The sequence below is a fragment of the Pristis pectinata genome, chromosome 3 (assembly GCF_009764475.1).
Source record: "Pristis pectinata isolate sPriPec2 chromosome 3, sPriPec2.1.pri, whole genome shotgun sequence".
Taxonomy (NCBI): Eukaryota; Metazoa; Chordata; class Chondrichthyes; order Rhinopristiformes; family Pristidae; genus Pristis; species Pristis pectinata.
This window is the reverse complement of record NC_067407.1, coordinates 125,707,000-125,729,755: the sequence shown is the minus strand read 5'-3', so window position 1 is coordinate 125,729,755 and position 22,756 is coordinate 125,707,000. Positions and strand designations below refer to the sequence as shown.

The following is a 22,756-nucleotide window of genomic DNA, read 5'->3' as shown; positions in this document are numbered from 1 at the left end:
ATCTTCCAATAGTCACAGTGGCTCTTTCAGCTTGAATCATAAACTTCATTCAGTCATTTTGATGGAACTCAATTCTTTTAGTAAAATGCACAACCTCTCAAACAAACCACCTTGACACATCTTTTCCTGAATACTTCAGGTTAGCATGTGAGAGATCTTCCCTTCTGTTTTCCAGGCATTCAATGTCCTCAATGCTCACCCATGTACAGCCTGCCCAATGTATTATCCTCACTCACTTGGGAAGCCTGAGACAGAAGAGACATTAGAAGTGACCCTGGATCAGGAGATTCCCCCTAATTAACAGAGATTGAAAGTCAAATCTGGAGAGTTCTCAGGAATTGGTATTTGTAGTGACCATGTAACCTGCTGACTGATATAATATATTCATAGACTCACTATGCCTTGGCTATTGAAGTCTCAGTCTAAAAGCTTCTTAAACACAGTAATTGTGTCTGATTCCACCAGCTCCTCTGGCAGCACATTCCAGACATCAACCACTTTCTGTGTAAGAAATTTACTCCTCAGATCTCTTTTAAAACTACTTCCTCTCACCTTAAACCTATCCCCTCTTGTTTTTGATACCCCTCTTATTGGAAAAAGATTATGACTATCTACCCCATCTGTTCCTCTCATAACTTTCTATACTTCCGTCAGGTGTTTGAGACACTGGGAAGTACCCTCCCTGATCTTCTTCCAAACAGTGCCAGGTATTTTTTTTGCATGAGTCTGGGAGGGCCGATGAGGTACCAAACAATGTGCCGCATTCTCTGGGACCTGCATTGAGGAGCCGGTCTTAGATTTTTTGATCTCAGATCTCTGGATTTGGAGCTGACCATCCTCTGATTTGAAAGGCGACAGGGTCAACCCCGGAGCCCCGAATGACATGTGATTCGCATCAGTCAGGGCGGAACGGCCCAATTAATAAGGCAACCAATGGATTCTCGCCTGCCAAACACCAGGCGATTCTCCCGCTCCCCGCTCACCTGACAATCAACCGCGCTCTGCTCTCTCTCATTGGTCGGTTGTATTATTGTTACACCCGCGACGTTCGGTGTGCAGGAAGAGTTGATGCTTTGGGAGTTGTTGCTCTTTCGTTTGAGTCGGTTACTGTCAGTGAGCTTGTGTCGCGATGGATAATCCGACGATATCTAACCCGGTAAGAGTTCGCTGCTGACCTCTGCAGTGTTGTGTCCTGTGTGTGTGGGGAGCGCAGTGCAGAGGCAGCGCACACAGTCCGAAGCCCAGCGCGAAGAAACGGCACTCCCTCTGCGCGCAGCTCCGCGGTCTGTGGGCAAAACCTTCGGAGGAGGCCCAGATCTCCCTTACCCTAAAGTCGCCCTGTGCATTGGTTAACATACCTACGTTTAATTGCATTCGTTTTGTGAAGCTCGGCGAAGGGAAGGGAGTCCTGCCTTTGTTGTTTCTGATACACTAGGGACGTAGGGGCAGGAGTTCGGCCCCTCTGGCTTGTTCCGCCATTCAATAATGCCATGGCTGATTTGAATTTTAACCTCGATTCCACTTTGCTGCCTGCTCCTGGGAACCCTTCACCCCTTTATTTATGAAGAATCTATACTGGTACCACGCTTAGCGTTTCCCCTTCGAGTGCTGCTTGGTTATCGTGTACCTGGTCTTCCCTCCGAGCGGTCACAGGTACACGGGCCCCTGTACTTCCACACGGCTGCGCGATGCTCTGCTGGGATCTTGGTGCTCCTGCAGCAATGAATCGTCCCATCAGTCAAGGTGGAGGAGCTGCCTGTGGGGACCGGCGTTGGGTGAGCTGGGGCGAGCGGATTAGCTGCTCGGTTCCTGGCCGTCACGGTGAGTGCAGGCTATTGCTCGGAGCTGGCGGTACCTGCTCCGTGTATTGACAAACCGTCCTCATCAGAGGTAATGGAAGCTGCTGCCTCCCGTCTCTCTGTTGGTTCTCCCCAGGCCGGAGAGTCCCTTGTGGTAGCAACCCCCACGGTAGCCGCTGACCTCAAAGGATGAGACAAACAAGATTTCCCATTTATAAATCCAGTTTACTGCTCAATTTCATTATTTTTAAGGAAATTTTGATAGTGCATCCTTTATTGTGGATTCCAGTTTCTTGACATTTAACCAAAAATTAAATCCTCAAATGTTGAGTCTCTATTTGTATCCTTTTGTGTGTTATTTCACTCTATTTTTGAGACTGTCATTGAAGGAGATTTCAAACAGTATTTTGCCCTAAAGATATTAGTTTGCAGCACCAAATGTTTTCATCATATGTTTTTGTGCAGCCTCTCAAAGAATACAGCAGGATATAGATCAGCTGGAAATTTGGGCAGAAGTGGTAGATGTAGTTTAATCTAGACAAGTGTGAAGTGTTGCCAAATGTGGGAAGAAAATATACGGTAAATGGCAGGACCCTTGGGAGCATTGACACATGGAGGGATCTTTGGGTGCCAGTCCATAGCTCACACGTGGATTGAATGGTAAAGAAGGCATACGGCATACGTGCCTTCATCAATTGGGGCTTTGAGTATAAAAGTCAGGAAATCGTGTTGCAGCTGTATAAAACTTTGGTTAGGCCACATTTGGAGTACCGTGTGCAGTTCTGGTCACCGCATTACAGGAGGGATGTGGAGGCTTTGGAGAGGGTGCAGAAGAGGTTCACCATCCAAGGTGCCAGGTTTAGAGGGTATGCTATGATGAGAGGTGGGACAAACTTGGGTTGTTTTCTCTGGAGTGTCGGAGGCTGAGGGGAGACCTGGTCGAAGTTCATAAAATTATGAGGCATAGATAAGGGTAAGTAGTGTTTTTTTCCCAGGGTGGAAGTGTCAAATACTAGAAGGCACAGGTTTGAGGTGAGAGGGAGGATGCTTAAAGAAGATTTGTGAGGCAAGTATTTTTACACAGGGTGGTAGGTGCCTGGAATGTGTTGCTAGGGGAGATGGTGGAAGCAGATACAATAGCCACATTTAAGAAACATTTAGACAAGTGCGTGAAAAGGCAGGGGATGGAGGGACATCAACCATCTGCAGGCAGAGGGGAGTAGAGTAGTTTAATTTGGCATCATTGTCGGCATAGACATCGTGGACTGAAGGGCCAATTGCTGTGCTGTTTTATGTTCTCAAACAAAATCCAGTTCTTCAGAAGTCCTGCACTGTCAGGTCTGGCATTTTGAAACTGCAAAACCATCTCACCTGTGCGGGTGGATATGAGTGATCCCATGATTACTAATCAAAAAATGAACTGAAGTGGATTGACATTAGGAAAGAAATGGTGATGGGTAGACTAATGGGGCTGAAGACTGACAAATCCCCAGGTCCAGATGGTCTGCATCCCAGGGTACTAAAGGAGGTGGCTCTAGAAATTGTGGATGCATTGGTGATCATTTTCCGATGTTCCTTAGATTCAGGGTCAGTTCCTGAGGATTGGAGAATGGCTAATGTTATCCCACTTTTTAAGAAAGGAGGGAGGGAGAAAACGGGGAACTATCGTCCAGTTAGCCTAACATCTGTGGTGGGGAAGATGCTAGAGTCCATTATTAAGGATGAAATAGCGGCATATTTGGATAGCAATGATAGGATTGGGTCGAGACAACATGGATTTACCAAGGGCAAATCATGCTTGACTAATCTACTGGAGTTTTTTTGAGGATGTAACCAGGAAAATAGACGAGGGAGATTCAGTGGATGTTGTATACCTCGACTTTCAGAAGGCATTTGATAAAGTGCCGCACAGGAGATTGGCGGGTAAAATTAGGGCTCGTGGAATTGGGGGGCAGGTATTAACATGGATAGAAAACTGGTTGGCGGATAGGAAACAAAGGGTAGGGGTGGATGGATGTTTCTCAGAATGGCAGGCCATGACTAGTGGGGTGCCACAGGGCTCGGAGCAGTGACCGCAGCTGTTTACGATCTATGTTGATGATTTAGATGAAGGCATTGTGAATAACATTAGCAAGTTTGCTGCTGATACAAAGTTGGGTGGCAGTGCGACGTGTAGAGGAAGTGAGGAGAATTCAAGGTGATTTGGATAGGTTGGGTAAGTGGGCAGATCCTTGGCAGATGAAGTTTAATGTGGATAAGTGTGAGGTTATCCACTTTGGGAGCGGGAACAGGAAGGCGGATTATTATCTGAATGATGTGGAGTTAGGTAAGGGGGAAATACAAAGGGATCTAGGAGTCCTTGTTCATCAGTCACTGAAAGTGAATGAGCAAGTGCAGCAGGCAGTGATGAAGGCTAATGGAATGTTGGCCTGTATTACAAGGGGAATTGAGTACAAAAGCAAAGAGATTCTTTTGCATTTGTACAGGGCCCTGGTGAGACCTCTCCTGGAGTATTGTGTACAGTTTTGGTCTCCAGGGTTAAGGAAGGATATCCTGGCTATAGAGGGCGTGCAGCGTATGTTTACGAGGTTAATTCCGGGGACGTCGGGACTGTCTTATGCTGAGAGGTTGGAGAGACTGGGATTGTACACGCTGGAATTGAGAAGATTGAGAGGGGATCTGATTGAAACATACAGGATTATTAAGGGATTGGACAAGATAGAGACATGAAATATGTTCCAGATGTTGGGGAAGTCCAGGACCAGGGGGCATGATTTAAGAATAAGGGCTAGGCCATTTAGGACAGAGGTGAGGAAAAACTTCTTCTCCCGGAGGGTTGTGAATTTGTGGAATGCACTGCCTCAGAGGGCAGTGGAGGCCAATTCTCTGGGCACTTTCAAGAAGGAGCTAGATAGGTTTCTTATAGATAGGGGAATCAAGGGATATGGGGACAAGGCAGGAACAGGATATTGATTGTTGAGGATCGGCCATGATCTCAAAATGGCGGTGCAGACTCGAAGGGCCGAATGGTCTACTTCTGCTCCTATTGTCATGCCTGATTCTTATCTCTGAAACTACTCCCTGAAAATAAAGGATTTTATATCCATAATTTGGTTTCTGCTATGTGCAAATTAGCTGTTGTGTTTCCTCTATTCCACATCAAACTTTAGCCCCGTGGGTGCTTTGGAATGCCTCTGGTCTTGAAAAATATGATGCAAGTGCACATTCTCTTCCAGCAATAGAAATGTATGAAAGTATTTTTGAGAACACTTATCCATGAAATGTTGTTTGTGAATAAAAGCAATAGGAGGATTTCCCCACCATGCCAATCCTCGACCTTGTCCACTTTATTGCCAATTCTTTTATTGGTGCTGAAAAGCTATTGATCTCAGCCTTGAACGTATTCAATGGCTAAGCACAGCTTAGGATAAAGACTTGCAGGTCTCAGCAGAGAGGCATTTCTCGTTCTCTCCGTTCTAAATAGCGGAACCCTTGTCCTGCAACTGTTCCTCTTTCCTTGGTTCTCCAGCCTGAGGGAACAGCCTCTCAATTTTTCAATCTTTCTCAAAATCACTGAGAACATCTCTGATTCTTCTGAACTGCAGAGTATGTGCTGCAGTGATTCTGAGAAACTGAACAAAAAGTAACTTAATTTGGTGTAACAAACTTCTTTTGGAGCTGGACCATTTCCTCTTTGCTTCAAACTGTTTCGTCTGCTTATTTTCAGAAATAAGTAATCCATTCTTGTCAACTTGCATAGATTCTTCCACTAAATTTGTTATGCCACCACTTGCCTATTCAGTTACTGTTCAAAAGTCAGAAAAGTATCTTGACCTCTCTCTCTCTCTCTCTCCCTCCCTGCTTTTAACTCGTGACAAGAATCATGTGGGTGTATGACAGATCTTGGAACCCAGATCTTCCTTAACACTGCGCAAACTACCCACACTCTTTGCCAGCTCAAGCACTTGCTAATTTTTTTTGCACAGTCTTGATTCATTGTCCCTTTGTGTGTGACCCTACTTGAACTGGAGTTGGTTTGCATTTGATTTTCCTGTGTTATAAAGTTTAAGTGTTACAAGTCTTTTGTGACTTCTCCTTTGAAGGCTGAAGAACATGGTCTGTAGCACAGTTGGCACAGCTAGTAGAGCTGCCAGTGACCTGGGTTCAATCCATGTTGTCTGTGTGGAGTTTGCATGTTCTCCCTGAGGGTTTCCCAAAGATGTGTAGATTGGCAACTGTAACTTGTCCCTAGTATGAGGGTGAATGGTTGATGGGAATGTGGGGAGAATAGTGGTATTAGTGAAAATAAGTGTTTGACGGTTAGAGTCATAGTCAGAGCAAGACAGCACAGATACAGGCCCTTCGGCCCAATGAGTCCATGCTGACCATGGTGCCCACCCAGCTCGTCCCAATTTCCTGTGCTTGGCCCATATCCCTCTAAGTCCCGCCCCTGCATGTACCTATCCAAGTGCTTCTTAAATGATACTGTTGTACCTGCCTCAACCACTTCCTCTGGCAGCTTGTTCCATATACTCACCACCCTCTGTGTGGAAAAGCTGCCCCTTTTTAAATCTTTCTGCTTTTACCCTAAATCTATACCCCCTAGTTTTGGACTCCCCTACCCTGGGGAAAAGACTGTTACCGTCCACCTTATCTATGCCTTTCATAATTTTAAACATTTCTATAAGGTTGCCCCTCATTCTCCTACATTCCAAGGAATAAAGAATTAGCCTGGCCAACCTCTCCCTATAACTCAGGCCCTCCTAGTCCTGGCAACACCCTCAAATCTTTTCTGCACTCTTTCCAGTTTAACCACATCTTTCCTATAATAGGGTGGCCAAAACTGTACACAGTACTCCAAGTGCAGTCTCACCAACAACTTGTACAACTGCAACATAATGTCCCAACTTCTATACTCAGGGCCCTGACTGATGAAGGCTGGTGGGCTGAACTCCTTTTTCACCACTCTGTCTACCTGTCAACGAACTGTGTACTTGTACTCCAAGGTCCCTCTAGGTCCTATGCTAGTTTGACTTTCCAAGATGCATCACCTCACACTTACCTGTATTGAAATCCATTTGCCATTCCTCGGCACACTTCCCTAACTGATCAAGATCCCCTTGTAATCTAATTTCCTATCATCTGCAAACTTACTGATCAAACCTTGTGCATTTGTATAAATAAGGAATAAAAAGAGTCCCAACACCGACCCCTGTGACACACCACTAGTCACCAGCCTCCATTCCGAGAAACAACCTTCAACCACCACCCTCTGCTTCTGACCTCCGAGCCAATTTTGAATCCACTTCACTAGCTCTCCCTGGATCCAGACCAGCCTACCATGCGGGACCTTACTGAAGGCCTTAGTAAAGTCCAAATAGACAACATCCACTGCCCTACCCTCATCTACATTTTTGGTTACCTCTTCAAAAAAAACTCTAAAAGGTTCGTCAAGCACGATTTTCCATGCACAAAGCCATGCTGACTCCTCCTAATCAGACTCTGTCTATCCAAATGCTGGTAGATCCTGTCCCTCAGAATTCCCTCCAGTAACTTCCCTACTGCTGACATCAGGCTAGCTGGACTATAGTTCCCTGACTTGTCCTTGCTACCCTTCTTAAACAATGGAACAACATTAGCCACCTTCCAGTCTTTGGGAACTTCACCATTGGCTAACGATGAAGCAAATATCTCCACAAGGCCTCTGCAATTTCTTCTCCAGCTTCCCACAAAGGCTGAGGATGCACTTGGTCAGGCCCTGGGGATTTATCCACCTTAATGCGCTGTAAGGTTGCAAATACCTCCTCCCTGATAATATGAATGTTCTCCAAAACATCTCCACAGGTTTCCCTTATCTCTTGAGTAACCATGATTTTCTCAGTAAACAGAGGAGAAATATTTGTTTAAAAATTCTACCCATCTCCTGCTGCTCAAGACGTAGGCGGCCCTGCTGATCTCTAAGGGGACCTATTCTCTCCCTAGCCATCCTTTTACTCTTAATATAGCTATAGAACCTCTTGGGATTTTCCTTAACCCTACCTGCCAGATCCATCTCATACCCTCTTTTCCTTCCTGATTTCCCTCTTAAGAGTATTCTTAATCTTTTTAATCTTTTGTTGGCATGGACAAAGTGGGTGAAAGGGCCTGTTTCCCTGCTGTTAGGCTCCATCCCTCAATAACAAAAGGAATAGGAGCAGAAGTCTGCTCTCTTGTTCAGTAAGATTATGGCTGGTTGGTTCTTAGCCTCGTCTCCACTTCCTTGGCTGTTCCCTGTAACCTTTGACTCTCCGATTAGTTTAAAAAATCTATCCTTGAATAACTTCATTGACTGACTCTCTGCAGCTCTCTAGGTGGACAACCCCCGAGAGACCATAAGATAGGAAGAGAATTCGATCATTTGGCCCATCGAGTGGCCATTCAATCATGGTTGATTTTTCTTTTCAACCCCATTCTCCTGCATTCTCCCCATTGACCCTTAACCCCTTTACCAGTCAAGAAGCTCTTCCTTAAATACACCCAATGACTTGGCCTCTACAGCCCTCAGCTGCATTGAATTCCACAGATTCACCACCTGGCTGAAGAAATTCCGCACTGGTGATTTCTCTTCACCTCCATCTTAATTGTGACCATTTAATCTGAATCTCTGCCCCCGTCCTCCCATGCAACCCCCAGTTCAAGATCTCCTCTCCAGGGGAACTTCTCTTTGGTGCTTTGAGATCCAGTCTATCAAGTTATCGTTGGCTCTTCTCCCTGACTCCAAGGATCAACTTTGCTGCAGTCTCCTCCACTCTTTTCAGGAGTAAAAACAGATTGTGGAAACACTTGGCAGCTCAGGCAGCATCAGCGGAAAGAGAAGCAGTGTCTCAGGTGGAAGACCTTTAACCTTAAGCGCCGAGTGCTTACGGAATTTTCTGTTTTTATTTCAGATTTCCACCTTTCTTTTCAGGAACTGGCAAACGCCCTGCCGTTGCAGCAACCAGAATGTTGCTGTAGATGTGACTTGTCTAGAATAATCCATGGGGAGTAAGGAATGGTACACACAGCTTTTTAATTCTCAACATCTAGTTTGCAGGAATCCAAATGTTGGTCCTTTTTGAAAGGGCAAGTTAAACACATTCATTCTACATGTGCTTGCACTTTAAGTGCTTGATCCCACTTTGTGGGAACCAGTGCCCCCGTTCAGCCTCCTTAATTCATGCCTTTCTCTATGAAACAAACGTAATGCATGCTCAAAATATAACTGGTTATCTTAAACTCGAGCTGGATCTTGCAGGATCATTATAACGTTAAATCCAAATAATCTGGATTGTATCTTAATTCTGATGACACAGGAGGTGGCTATTCTGCCCATTGGGTCTATGCCAGCACTCCATTTAGCAATCCTATTGCAGGTCCTCCCCAGTTTGAGAACGCACGACTTGTGTACAGCCCATATAACTGGTGAAATGGATTTGCCGGTGGCTACAGGCATCTTCTGCCCTGTGGGAACTCGATTCATGAACAAGTTTCCGACTTGTGAACTGTCCAGGCTACGAACAGTTCACAGGAACAGAGCCCTGCCGTAACCTGGGGAGGATGAGTAGTCCCATTCTCGTGCTCCTTATTACCCTGTATCCCTGAAGTATTTCATTCCTTTTGTTGTCCTTTCTCTCTGCAGGTTATGCCATTCTTGGGAGCAATTTTTGGTGGATTGTGTCGTGGGCAGATGATAGCAGTCCAAGGGATATTGCCCAAAGAGAGTGACAGGTAAAACATGGCTGCAAATCCACAGTCTAAGGATCTTTCATTGACTGCAAGTTAGAACTATGTGTACGCATGCATTAAGAACTTCCCCTTGCGGCAAGACTGTCTTCAAATCTTGAAAAATCAGCCAGTTAACATAATTTTACATGGCTAACGTCACACATGTTCTACACTTGGCAACCTTGGTATGATGCTCTTGCTTTTGCTAATTTTACAAGTTGTTGATGACTATTAACACTTATTTAATTTTCATTCAAGTGGTAAATTTATACTCTGGAATATACCAGTGATCAGTTAATGAAATGTAGCTTTGGAGGTTGAATCTTTGTATAACCCTATCCGATGGTTAGTGAACCCTGCTGTTGTGACTTGTTAGTCACTTGCATTGAATTATGGGCATTTATATTTTGTGGCTTTTTTAACTTTTTGAGCTAAAGTGGGATGGAGGAGAGAGAATGTACAATGCCATAACTGTAGCACCAGACATTGATGCGCCATTGTATTTGGGGAAATGTGGTGTGATTGACCTGATTGATTTTTGGAATTGAGAATCATAGTCGTACACCATTGAAATGGATCCAGTGGCCTACCAAGTCCATGCCAACCATCAAGCCAACACTAATCCTGTGTTATTCTCCTCAAATTGCCATCAACTCCCCCACTCATCTATACACTAGAGACAACTTGTGTGTCCAAATTACCAAACAACTCGACTGTGCTGGCAGTATTTTTAAAGCAGTTTTAGAGCTTGATCTTTCCACATCAACCAACACAAATGTACGTTGTTACTGAATGGCGGCAATAAAACCTTTCCCTAGATTTCAAGTGGATTTTCAGTGCGGAAGCAGCAAGCAACCTCGTGCAGACATTGCTTTCCATTTCAACCCACGTTTTCGGAGATCTGAATGTGTGGTTTGTAACACACTGGAAAAGGAAAAATGGGGACGTGAGATGAAAAAATATGAGATGCCATTCAAGAAAGGAGAGCCATTTGAAATTATTTTCTTCGTAATGGTGGACAAGTTCAAGGTAATGCAAATCTTTGAAAGTAAGAACAGAAAATGCTGGAAACACTGCAGGTCAGGCAATGTCTGTGGAAAGGGAGACACAGTTAACATTCCAGCTTGAAGCCTCTTCATCAGAACTGGAACGTGTAAAAGCTGTGAAATGTGGGTCAGAGCTTTAGCAGATAATTGAAACCAAAAAGAGAATGCTGGAAATGTTCAGCATATCGGGCAGCGTCTGTGGAGAAGGAAAAGCAGAGTTATATTACAGATGTGTAACCCCACAGCAGAACTGGCTAGTTCTGATGCATAGAGAGTAAGAGAGTTACCTTAAAATGTTGGATTCAGTATTGAGTCTTGAAGGCCGCAAGCTCAGACGGAATGGTGTTTGGGGTGGAAGTATTCTGATAAAGGCCTGCTGACTTGACCTGCTGATTGTTTCTAAGAATTTCTACTTTTATTTCAGTTTTTTGGCATCTGCAGTTCTGATTTTTTTTCAGACCTCTAACTGATCTCAGTAATCTATTAACCAGATGGCTTCATAAACAGTTCATCACCACAGCAAAATTGACCTCATTTGATCAGAGATCTCAGATGCAATGGTAGGGAATACATCATGTGGTGGAAGAAGCATGGTTGCCCTGAATTGTTTGTACACCTGCAATCAGTGGGATGTCCTTGTGCAAGCCCAGTGCAGGTGGTGGGTACACTTAGAGATGGTGATGGTCAGTGGTATTAGTTGTACTTTAACATAACAAATGAATTTGCTTTGTTATTTATTGTAAAGTAGAAATGAACTTTGCTGTTGCAATGTGGTTGTGTTTCTCAAACAAGCTATCTGAAACAGTGTTTTCATACAAATTTACACACTGTAATTAATCAAATTTTAGCTGGGTGGTTGCTGTGAAAGTTTTAACAATTTGATAAGTAGATTATCAGTTAGATTTTTCCAAAATCATCCCACCAAAGGGAGATACTTTTTTTTCCCCCTCATTAAACAGAATCCAATGTGAGGATATAGAATCTGTTTCTGGTTTCTGCCTCTTTCGTAACCGACGTTAGATTGGATAAGCAGCTAAAAGGTATAAGGTGGATGAATGTAATTGGTACTGTTTGCTGGTGTTTGTTGATTGGCCTGAAATGATCTACACTAAAGCTGCAGATAAAAACTATATTAAGTGAACCTTATTTATATTTATATTCTAGGTTGCAGTTAATGGGAAGCACTTCCTGGATTACCAGCACAGGATGAGTCTGGATAGAGTTGATACACTTGGAATTAGTGGTGCAGTTCAAATTCAAACCATTGGTTTCTTGGGTAACTCTGTAAGTAAGCAGTAATTTTGCAATGTATGATGGCTCTTTGGGAGTGATTTATAAGGCTTATTATTGCTAATTCTGATTTGTCTTTTCACTTTAACTGTCAAAAAATTATTTTTGTTACTTTTCTTTCATTCCCCAGCTCGGCCCATCTGGTTACTCTTCAGTATGGTGACTAATGCTGTGTTATAGGCTTGTGGATTCTGATGTAGTTCCAGTGCCTTTTCTAAGTGACTAGTCTTCACTTGTAAGTCTGTGGTGAATGTTGGTGATACATTAAACTAGGTTCATAGTATCACTGCAGAACCCAGTTTCAACTTGGTACACTGCAGATCAGCAAGAGATGTTTGCTGGGCTTCTCGCTTGTTCTGTTTCAGTGAAGTATTCCTGGAATAGATCCTGACTCCAATCTGCATTGATCTTGGCTGTTGTCACCTTACGGAGTTACTGCACACTTGTACTGCAGCAAACAATCCACACTAGTGCAAGTTTGCTCTGGTTTCTCCACAGTAAAACTTGGCTTATAAACTAATTACATTTCATTGTACATTTCGATGGTGCAGCTTGACACCACAAGAATTAATGCAGAGTATTTGGAGAAACGCTGGTATCATATACTAGATCATATGATACTTCTCAGTGTTCCAAGGGGAACAATAACATTTTTGTTGTAGTGGTGCTGGTGCCTCATCAGTTATACTTGATATTTATTTTGATCTTTGAGCACCAGAATAAATGCTGGCATTACTGGGAACTCTGTCACTCAGGTGCCAAGAAACATCATGTCACAACTCACATGCCATCCTGACTTAAAAATATAAGTGTCCTTTCATCATCACTGGGTCTAAACCCTGAAACTCTCCCCAACAGTACCTACACCTTCTGCAGCAGTTACTGCTGCTGCCTCACAGCTCCAAGGAGCTGGGCTTGATCCTGACTCTTGAGTGTTACCTGTGTAAAGTAGCAGGTCTACAGGGAAATAAAGGAGGGAAATGACGGGAATGCTATGCAGGGGTTGACTCTGGGCCAATGATATCCTGTGGTATAACGTCCAGAGGACTGCGGTGGTTCAAAGCAGTAGCTCACCATCACCTTCTCGAGGACAGTTGGGGATTGGTGGTAAATGTTGGGTTTGCCTGCAATGCCCATATCTGATCGATTAATGTACAATAATTGTGCGAACTCTAAATATTCAATTATAGCAATTGAAAGCTACATTGTATAATGAAGTCTTCTGTCCTAATTGTTTTCAGGAGCAGGATAATCCGTATTCTGATCTTCCAATAAAGAAGACAAATACAAATGGGATCGTGAGTCTGGGTGCTGATATTCTTAAAATAGTTTTCTCTGCCTTCAAGTTATTGCGACTTCACGTATTCTTGTTTCTTTGCATTACAGCAGTCAAAACCGTCCAATGCCCTGTTGGTAAGTACACGTCATTTGTGTTTTACTTTTATTGTGGAAAGCGATTGCCCTAGGTGCTTTAGTCTAGGCAACTGGGTGATTTTAGTCTAGAGGTCATTGCAACTTTGTCTCCAACCCACTCCCTTCTTGTCTGCTGAGGAGAGATCAGAACACCTCCTCTTTAGAAAAATTGTAAAAGCAGCAGGAAGGAACATTAAGGTACTGCAGCATCAAAGCACAATGCAAATGTGCAAAAGATTATATTTGGCAGCATTGGTCATGCTTTCTTCCCTTCCCGCATTGTCCGCCCCTCCCCTCCTCTCCTCCCATCCTTTCACTCTGTCCTAGTTATAGAACATAGAACAATACAGCACAGGAACAGGACCTTCGGCCCCTGATGTTGTGCCCAACTAATTAAACTATTAATAAAAGCCTAACTAAACTAATCCCTTCTGCCTACACAATGTCCATGTCCCTCCATTCTCTGCATTTTCACGTGCCTATCCAAGAGCCTCTTAAATGCATTCCAGGCACCCAAATAAAAACTTGCCCGGCACATATCCTTTGAACTCCCCCCTCTCACCTTGAATGCATGCCCTCTAAGTATTAGACACTTCAACCCTGGGGATAAAAGATACCCACTGTCTGTCTATGCCTCTCATAATCTTATAAACTCTTATTGTCTCTCCCTTCAGCCTCCACCACTCTAGAGAAAACAATCCTAGTTTGTCCAACCTCTCCTTTCAGCACGTGTCCTCTAATCCAAGCAGCATCTTGGTAAACCTCTTCTGCACCCTCTCCAAAGCTTCTGCATCCTTCCTCACGCACCATGTTAATCTACTTTTATTTAGGAAGCAAATTTAAAACTTGTTGATTCCCCAGGAGAAAGTGACTGAAGTCTGTTTTGAGCCTAAACTCCAAAGAGTATTTTCACTTTGAAGATAATCTTTCCCCACTTTATACTTGATAAATTGACAGTGTTTTTAAAGGGGAAGGTGGTGATAAAATCTTTGTCAGTTCCTTGCCTCCTTGGCACTTAAATTGCCAGTGCACAGATAGCTAAAGAGCAAGTGCTGGTAACTGGGATCAGTATAGATAAATAGATAATTGGTGGCCAGTATGGGCTGAAGGGCTTGTTTCTGTGCTGTATTACTATGACTCTAATTGATTTTCTAGGTGAATTGGCAGAATGGATGTTGCTGAACTGAGGACACTATCTAAAAGTTAATATTCTCAGTTTTCAACAGTTGAAATCTCTTCTTGTTTTTAGACTGTTCCTTACATGGGTAAAATTAAGGATGGGTTGAGCCCAGGTCGGGTGATCACTATCCAAGGCAAAATCAAGAAGAATCCAGACAGGTAATTTACTGTTGAATTTTAGTTATTATCTGAGTAGTTTTGCCTCTTTAATGATGGGAGCTTCACTTCACATTTAAATGTAAGCATTCATTTTAAACACTTGCTACAGCACAAGAAATTGCACTTCAATATTACAAAGAACCTGGATGGAGTAAATCCTGAAAAGATGTGCATTGTACAATTTCTTTCAGGTTTGCCATCAATCTCCGATCGAGTGACTCCACCGATATTCCGTTGCATCTGGCACCCCGTTTCAAGGAGAAAGCTTTTGTTCGAAACTCTTATCTCCATCAAAGTTGGGGAGAAGAGGAGAGGAAAATAGATTATTTTCCATTTAATCCAGATGCATATTTTGAGGTATATTGTGTAGTGCAACTGTGAATCAGATCCTTTTTGAGAAGGTCTTCAGACTGATAGCATTTCACTGCACTTATTAAGTGGCCTTAAATGTTAAGTGTGGTGAAATGAACGTTCTATTCTTCGATCTCACTCTGAAAGTGTAAAGAGCAATTGTCTATACAGAATCCTTGGAATAGTTAAATGTAGATATATCAAAGGGTTTTTGGTTGAGATTAGAATTAATCAAGAGTGTCATCTTTTCCTCCAACTCAGCCTGTGCCTACAATGAATTACTGTTGGCTACAAAGCTCTACTACACTGCCAAATCTTCTTTCTACGTTTTCTGACAACTTGAATATTTTCATGTGGGAGGAAGATGGGGACAAATAAGTGTTAAATTTCTACCTTGCCAAGAGTGAGTGAGAGCTCCTGTTCTTTGGACTGCCACAGATATGTTACAGGTGTACACAGCCCTGGTTAGATCACATTCAGAGTAATTCTGAGCAAGCACCCCTTGAGGGAGATACATTGGTCTAAGTAAGAAAATAACATTAAATTTTGCAGAATGTTACCTTGGGTTAAATCACAAGGAGAAACTCTCTTAAAAGCTAGGGTTATGATCTCTGGAACTAAGGTGTAGGAATGGTTTGATTGAAGATTAAGGTATTTAGGGTAGGTAGGAATCAATTGTTTCTATGGACTCAGTTTTGCAGCTTTGTTTTAGAGGGGGCTGCTTGCAGTAGATGCAGAGACCTTATTACACATGACTGTGGTATCTAGAACCAGGGATTGCAGTCACAAAATAAGGGGTCAGCCATTCAGGACAGATCTGAGAGAAATTTCTTCATTCAGAAGATGATGAACCTTTGGAATTTTCTACCCCACAGAACTGGAGGTTGAGTCATTGAGTGGATTTGAGGGATATGTGGGAAGTGGTGTTAAGGTAGAAAATCAGCACAAGCTGGAATGGTAGCGTAGAAATGAGGGATGAACAACATTTCCTGCTTCTGTTAGGTTCTTCTGCTGGTTGGGGAGGGCAGAATCTTAAAACTTAGACTTTAGCCATTCAGTAGGAGAATCAGGAAGTGCTTTGACAAAAGGTGGTGGAAATTTGAAATACTTCAGAAGGCAATTTGTATCAGTCAATTATTAATTTAATACTTGAGATTGAAAGGTATTGAAGTGGTGGGTACAGAGAGTTAGATCACAGAACATTTGGTGTTCTTATTACTGTTGGGAAAGGCTCAAGGGAGTAAATGGTCTGCTTCTGTTCCTCTGCCACAACCAGAGTAATGATGCTAATCTAATCTCAAACTGAGTAGGCCAAAGGATAAGATCTGTGCCCCCATTTTATGGGAGGTGTAGTTGCTTTAACTTTTAAGTGGCAAACAGGCTTGGCAGGAGAATAATGTAAATTCAGCAGAACTGCCTGGAATCGAAGGGTTAAATCACAGGGATGATGCAAATTAGTGTTCCACATACTAGAAGTAATGTGGTGAAGGGATGTTTTGATGAAGATTAAGGGGTTAAGGTGAAGATGGGAAGAAACTTTCTGTGAATCATTGAAACATAGAACATTTAGGGGGCTTCAAAGGTTGCCTTGTTTAAAAAGGTTCATACTTACAATGTGTTCTTGTGTTTCAGGTTATCATTTATTGTGATTCTGATTGCTTCAAGATAGCTGCAAATGGGCAGCACTTGGTGGAGTACAAACACCGGTTTACCAACTTAAATAAGATTGATATGCTGGAGATGGAAGGAGATATCCATTTGATAGATGTACAGACTTGGTAGGTGGAGGGAAAACGGTTGTCCAGTATTAACATCGGTGGTGGACAAATAGAGCACAAGTAATCTACCCAAATTCTATTTCCAATTCTAGAAAGAGTGCGTGATCAAATTGAGAAGAGAATTTGTTTTCTTGGGGATTGTTGACTGATATTCAAAGATCTATGTATGAGTCGAGCATTTAGGACATTTTGCTTTGGAATACAAACCTACAAGCTGGTCCAAAATTCTGAACATTTCCACCATTATCAAAACTTCTTAAATACATTACTATGTTAAACTTGGAACAGCCACATAAAACTGTTTAACTTTATCTTGAAGATACTAAAGCTGTATAGCAGTTTTTTTTAAAATCACTGTCTTTAAAAGTCCTGTGCAGTATCTGAAAGGCTTAGGAAGAACATTCTCAGAATTTGTGCTGATTAATTTCAAGCTGGAGTGTGCCACAAATGGAGAAATTGTTTTGAAACTTGAGTATGCTGGTGCTTTGCATATGTTTCTTATTGTGCCTACAAAAGTTTTTCAAATTTCTCGAATTCTCATCGCAAGATGCACACCTTGTTTTGAATTCTTTGAAAGGCTGATGCAAAATCATTGCAAACCACTTGCATTTTTGATGTATTCACTAGCTATAATTATTTTTATCAGTTTAAATCTGTCCTCCTGCTGCAATATAAAACTTGTACCTTCTGCATCCAGAACAAGACACAATACTTCAAATGCAGCTTCAAATTCTATGCAGATATGTAAGTTGTATCTCCACAACCAAGCATTTAAGCTTCACTGCCTTATGATGTATTACAATATTTTAAAAAAAAAATTGGCTGAGTACATTGAACTACAACTCTGGCAAATATCTCGATAGCACTTCAAATGCTTTTGATTACCAAACAGTCAACTTTGTTTGACTGTCACCATGTTTTTTCACCTTGATCTTGACTTTGCTAATGGCTTTGGATTATGTTGTTATTTTCAATACTATTGCTAAATTTTTTGGGACATATGTACATTCATAATTTAACAATCTAAAGTGTGCAAATTAACAGGGTCGTTAGTTCTGCAAACCCACCAGGTTAAAGTACATTAGGACTGTGATCATGCTCAATCATTGTCTGAAAATTTCACTACTTTCACACCTTTCTCTTTCCCCCCCACCATCCTTATCTACCTGTGATTTGTGAACCAGAAAATTTCAATTGAGCTTGTGCTGACATTTTCACAATTTGCTGTTAATGAGCATTTGTATATTATTTATCCTTTAGTAACTGTCTGCCAACCATTCATTATATGTTAGCTTAAAGCAGACATCTTGTCTTTAACACTTTATTTGTAGTTGGCATTTTGTATATGGATAAGGCCTATTACTTGAATTTGCAATAATGTTGATGTTGAGAATGTATTAACCAAATCCAGGATATTGTGTAATCTTTTTGCACACTTAGTTTACACCTTTCAATTAAATGTATTCTTTTTTTTATCAGCTAAGTAACTGGTGCACTTAATGACTGACTGAGGAGAACAACATATCAAATAGTATTGATATTTTTATTCTGTATATAAATTTTTTTTCCTGATTTGGCCCTGGAGCTATCTTAAAGCTTATTTTGGAATTGGTGGATTAATGGTATGTAGAAATTTGGGAAAACTTGTCAGCTCTTACCTATTATAAATTAATGTACTGATAACTTGGCCTTTGTTATCCTGCACTATTATTCATTTATAGACAAAAAGCTGAAGAATTATGAATCCATTTTTATTTAAACTGTTCAAGTTGAACTTGCATTTCCACATGTTTAAACTGTATTACTCAAGCAAGGATGCAAATAATGTATAGAGTCAATAGTTTCCTCATCCAGTCCACAGGGAAGCTTGTGACATGAGCATAATAGCACAATTTTTTTTTTTCCTTTCAGAATATAGAATATAGCAAGCACCTATCTATATTAATTCCATTTACCAGCACTTGATCTAAAGCCTTCTATATCTTTACAATTTGAATGTATATCTGAATAGGTAAATGTTGTAAGTACTTGCCTCTGCTACCAACACAGACAGGGTGTTCCAGATTCCATCCTCTGGATAAAAACAAGTTTTTCCTTTGATTCCCTCACCTTGCATCTATGTTCTCTTGTTTTAGATACCAGTGCCATGGGCAAAAGTTTCTTACTGTCTACTTTATCTGTGCCCTCCTAATTTTGTACAGCTCTATCAGCCTACTTCACTGCAAGGAAAACAAAACCAGCCTATCCAGGCTGTTCTCATAACTGAAGTGCTCTATCTGAGGGACCATTGAGGTGAATATCCTCCCAATCCCATCCTCCCTAGAGTGTGGCAACCAGGAACTGTACATAGACTCCAACTGTGACTGAACCAAAGTTTTAGAAAGCTGTACCACTATAAAAGCGGGGAGATTTTCTCTGTACTTTCTTCTTCACATTGTCTACTTATGCTGCCACCTTCAGGGATCTTTGGACATTGTACTCTGAGGTCTCTCTGTTAGTCCTCACACTGAATGGTAGAGCCTGATGAATAGAGGTAGGACATACACTAAGTGCATCACCTCTCACTTATCAGGATTAAATTCCATTTACCATTGTACCACCCATCTTACCAATTGATTATTATTTAGCCTATGACTACCAACACCATTGATTTTTGTTACTAATCATACCTTCTACATTCATATACAAATTGTTAATGTATTTCTAGCATTGATCCCTGTGCTACACCACTGTTCACAGGCTTCCAATCAAAAAAACCTTCCATCACCTTCTGCCTCCTTTACTGAAGCTGATTTTTGATTCAATTTGCAAACTTCCCTTGGATCTCACAGGCTGTAACCCTTAGAGCATGTGGGAAATTGTCAAAGTCCTCTTTTACAAAGATGGCATGAAATAGCAAAGCACAGGATTTCTATCGGGCTGTAAATATGGAGAAAATTTCATTCTCAAATTGCCTTTTATTAGTTCAAAAGGCATTCTGTGCAATACAGTGGAGAAACTTCTATGCATAAATTCAAAGGATGAGGCAGCTTTAAAGATGCAGACAAGTAAATCTGAAGATTTTCTGGGAAACAATCCTGTGGTTCTGGAGTAGCAATGTGCAGATTCATTTGCACAGCTGTGGGAAGTGAAGCAGGTTAGGCTGCATGGCAAATGTTTAAAATACTATGCTAATGCTAAAGTTTGGGGTAAATGAGAGCCAAATGGTTCTTATACCAACTGGTTTCCTACTGACATCAACCTCCACCTTGCTTTCCTGTCATTTTTCATGAAGCACCTTTTTAGTAACATTTTGTAATTGTTACTTAAATACTGTACCTTGGGAATTTAAGACCATTACCTGACCAACAGTTTTAAAACAAAATTAAAGATTATGACTAATTAAATAAAATGAACTAATGTTAAGGCACAAGAATCCCAATAGGCCTACTGCTGACTCTGAGGAGCTTTCCAATTAACTCGCTGCTCCTATCCTTTGCCCATGGCACCACAATTATTTATGCAGTTCCCTATTGAAAGTGATGCAATCTGAATCCACCTTAACTTTAAGCTGAGGATTCCTGATCATAACTTGTTGCAGTTCTGCTTCCGTCAATTAATTACCTTTTAGTCTGTGTCCTCAATGCTGAAGCCCCTTTCTGCCACTGGAAAGTTTATTTACTGCATCAAAACTGTTCACAATTGGAATACTGAGTTAACTGCTCACTTCCCACACTCCCGCCCCAGAACTGAAGTCTACATTTCAGCCTTTTAACTATTTATTCAAAATATATATTTATACACAATGTTTAACTGCACCAAATAACTCACCTGCATTTCACCAAAGCCCTTCCACCATCTACGAACATATGGTAGGAGTGTACTGGAATATTCACTTGCTGGGATCAATGCAGCTTCAACAAGACCCAAAGAGGTCAATACTATGCAGGGCTCCCTTAATCAGCACTCCCTCCAGCACTGTGGCTGTTTACTCCAGGAACATCTCCCGTATCTGTGACCTCCACCATCAAATAAACAAACTGCTGAAGGAACTGAGAGAGTCAGGCAACATCTGTGGAGGCAGAGGGCATAGGGAACAACACCACCTGCAGGTTCTTCTTCAGGGTGCATGCCATCTGCCTTGAAAATACTTAGCTGTTCCGTTATTGTCGCTGGGTCTAAATTCTGAACTCCCAACCAAACACATCAAAAGGAGCAATTTTTAATCAGGACTGCAGAAGTTCAAGGAGGCAGCTCACCCCAACCTTCAAGGGCACAGTGACGGGAAATGAATGTTAGCTTTGCAAGCAAAGCCCGCACCCTCCACTGAATAAATTATAAAAACCTGTTTAATTTCAGTATTAAATGGTTAAGTTCTGATTTTTTAATTACATCAATTTAGCACAAGCAATAGAAGCAGGAATAGGTTTTTCATGCCTGCTCCATATTTCAGTTAGAAAATGGCAGATCTTGTACCTCAGTCACACCAGATCCTTTGAGCTGTTGATTTTTGCCTTCCATATTCTCAGCTGTGAGCCTCCACAGCAGTCTTGGGTACAGAATTCGGAAGATTGATTACCTTCTGGTCCCAGGCACCCCAGCCAGAGGAAACATCAACTCCACATCGACCCAGTTAAGCCCCTTAAAGATATTGTACTTTTCAATCTTTGAAACTAAAGGAGATAGGCCCACAGAGAGACAAGAGACTGTAGATGCGGGAATCAGGAGCAAAAAAAACAAACTGCCGGAGGAACTTGGCAGATCAGGCAGCATCTGTGGAGGGAAATGGACAGTCGGCGTTTTGAGTCAAGACCCTTCAATAGGCCCAGTCTGCCTCACCTCGTGCGACAAACCTAGCACTCTGGGAATCAAGTGACAAACCTTCACTGCAATCTGTCTAAAGCAAGTATATTCTTCCTTAGGTGGGGAGACCAGTCTTTACCAGATGCAGGCTCACCTATGCTTTATATCATTTTAGTGAGATGCTCTTACACTCAAATCCTCTTGCAATAAAGACCAACATACTGTTTACGTTCTTAATTGGTTACTGAAGCTACCTGTTAACTTTCAGTAATTTGTGTACAAGGACACCCAGGTCATCTGAACATTAAGACCTTTCAGTCTCTTATCATATTAAAACACACCACCTTTCTATGTTTTTTCTCCCAAAGTGGATGACTCACATTTTTCCACATTATGATCCAAATGCACTGTGCTTGTCCATGCACTGTACCTGCCTGAAGCCTCCTCTCAGTCCACACTGCCACCTAGCTGTATACAGTATAATTGTTGTATACTTTCCATCATGGGAGTTAGTTCAAAGAATGAAGAATTGAGGGTTATGGGAACTGGCACAGAAGAGGGGTTGAGACCTGCATAGGTCAGCAATATTATTGAAAGGCAGGGCAGGCTAGAAGGGCCTGGTGCCATATCCCTGCTCCTATTTTCTTGTGTTCAGAAACAGGCTGTTTGGCCCAATGAGACCCTGTCAACCATCGACCACCCATTTACACTAATTCTACACTAACCCAATTTTTTTTATTCTCCCATATTCTGATCAATTACCCTCCATCCCCTAATTCTACCACTCACCTCCACACGAGGGACAATTTTAAAGTGGCCAATTAACCTACGCTACCTAATTAACCACACGTCTCTGGGACATGGTAGGAAACTGGAGCACCCGGAGGAAACCCACAAGTTTGCAGGGAGAATGAGCAAATTCCACACAGGGAGCATCCAAGATCACGATTGAACCTGTGTCTCTGGCACTCTAAGGCAGCCGTTCTACTAGCTGCACCACTGTGCCCCAGGCAGGTTTGTTGATTTGATAAAGAGTGGCAGCAAATTACTGCTCAATTCTTCAATACAATATGAATTTAGTCAAGCTTGGAGTTTTTCGCTGTTGTTGCCATAAGAGTCAGCCATAATCAGATTTGGGCCTCGAGCTTTCTTGAAAAAAAATGAATCAATTGGGTAATTTGATGCAGAAGTGACAGTGATAAAAAGCACTGATAAT

General features: G+C 42.0%; 1 protein-coding gene across 3 annotated transcripts; it reads left to right on the top strand.

Moving 5' to 3' along the window:
• Window positions 1-947: 947 nt before the first annotated feature.
• Window positions 948-18,445, top strand: LOC127568065 (galectin-8-like). 3 transcript variants are annotated; one of them, XM_052011332.1, is made up of 10 exons: window positions 948-1,156; window positions 9,457-9,545; window positions 10,361-10,571; window positions 11,753-11,872; window positions 13,120-13,176; window positions 13,265-13,291; window positions 14,541-14,629; window positions 14,821-14,986; window positions 16,613-16,758; window positions 16,851-18,445. In XM_052011332.1, coding segments are annotated over exons 1-10 (933 nt in total). In that variant the 5' UTR covers window positions 948-1,129; the 3' UTR covers window positions 16,852-18,445. The 3 variants fall into 3 exon arrangements, with proteins under 3 accessions (XP_051867292.1, XP_051867291.1, XP_051867293.1); XM_052011331.1 differs by having other exon boundaries at window positions 999-1,156; window positions 16,613-18,445; XM_052011333.1 differs by lacking the exon at window positions 13,120-13,176 and having other exon boundaries at window positions 999-1,156; window positions 16,613-18,445.
• Window positions 18,446-22,756: the final 4,311 nt, after the last annotated feature.

What these genes read in the sequence shown, in the direction of transcription:
- LOC127568065 (XM_052011331.1), top strand. Translation starts at nt 1,130, where the DNA reads ATGGATAATCCGACGATATCTAACCCG. An exon ending in TTGGTTTCTTGGGTAACTCT is followed by an intron (nt 11,873 to 13,119) that starts GTAAGTAAGCAG and finishes AATTGTTTTCAG; the next exon opens with GAGCAGGATAATCCGTATTC. An exon ending in AGACAAATACAAATGGGATC is followed by an intron (nt 13,177 to 13,264) that starts GTGAGTCTGGGT and finishes TTTGCATTACAG; the next exon opens with CAGTCAAAACCGTCCAATGC.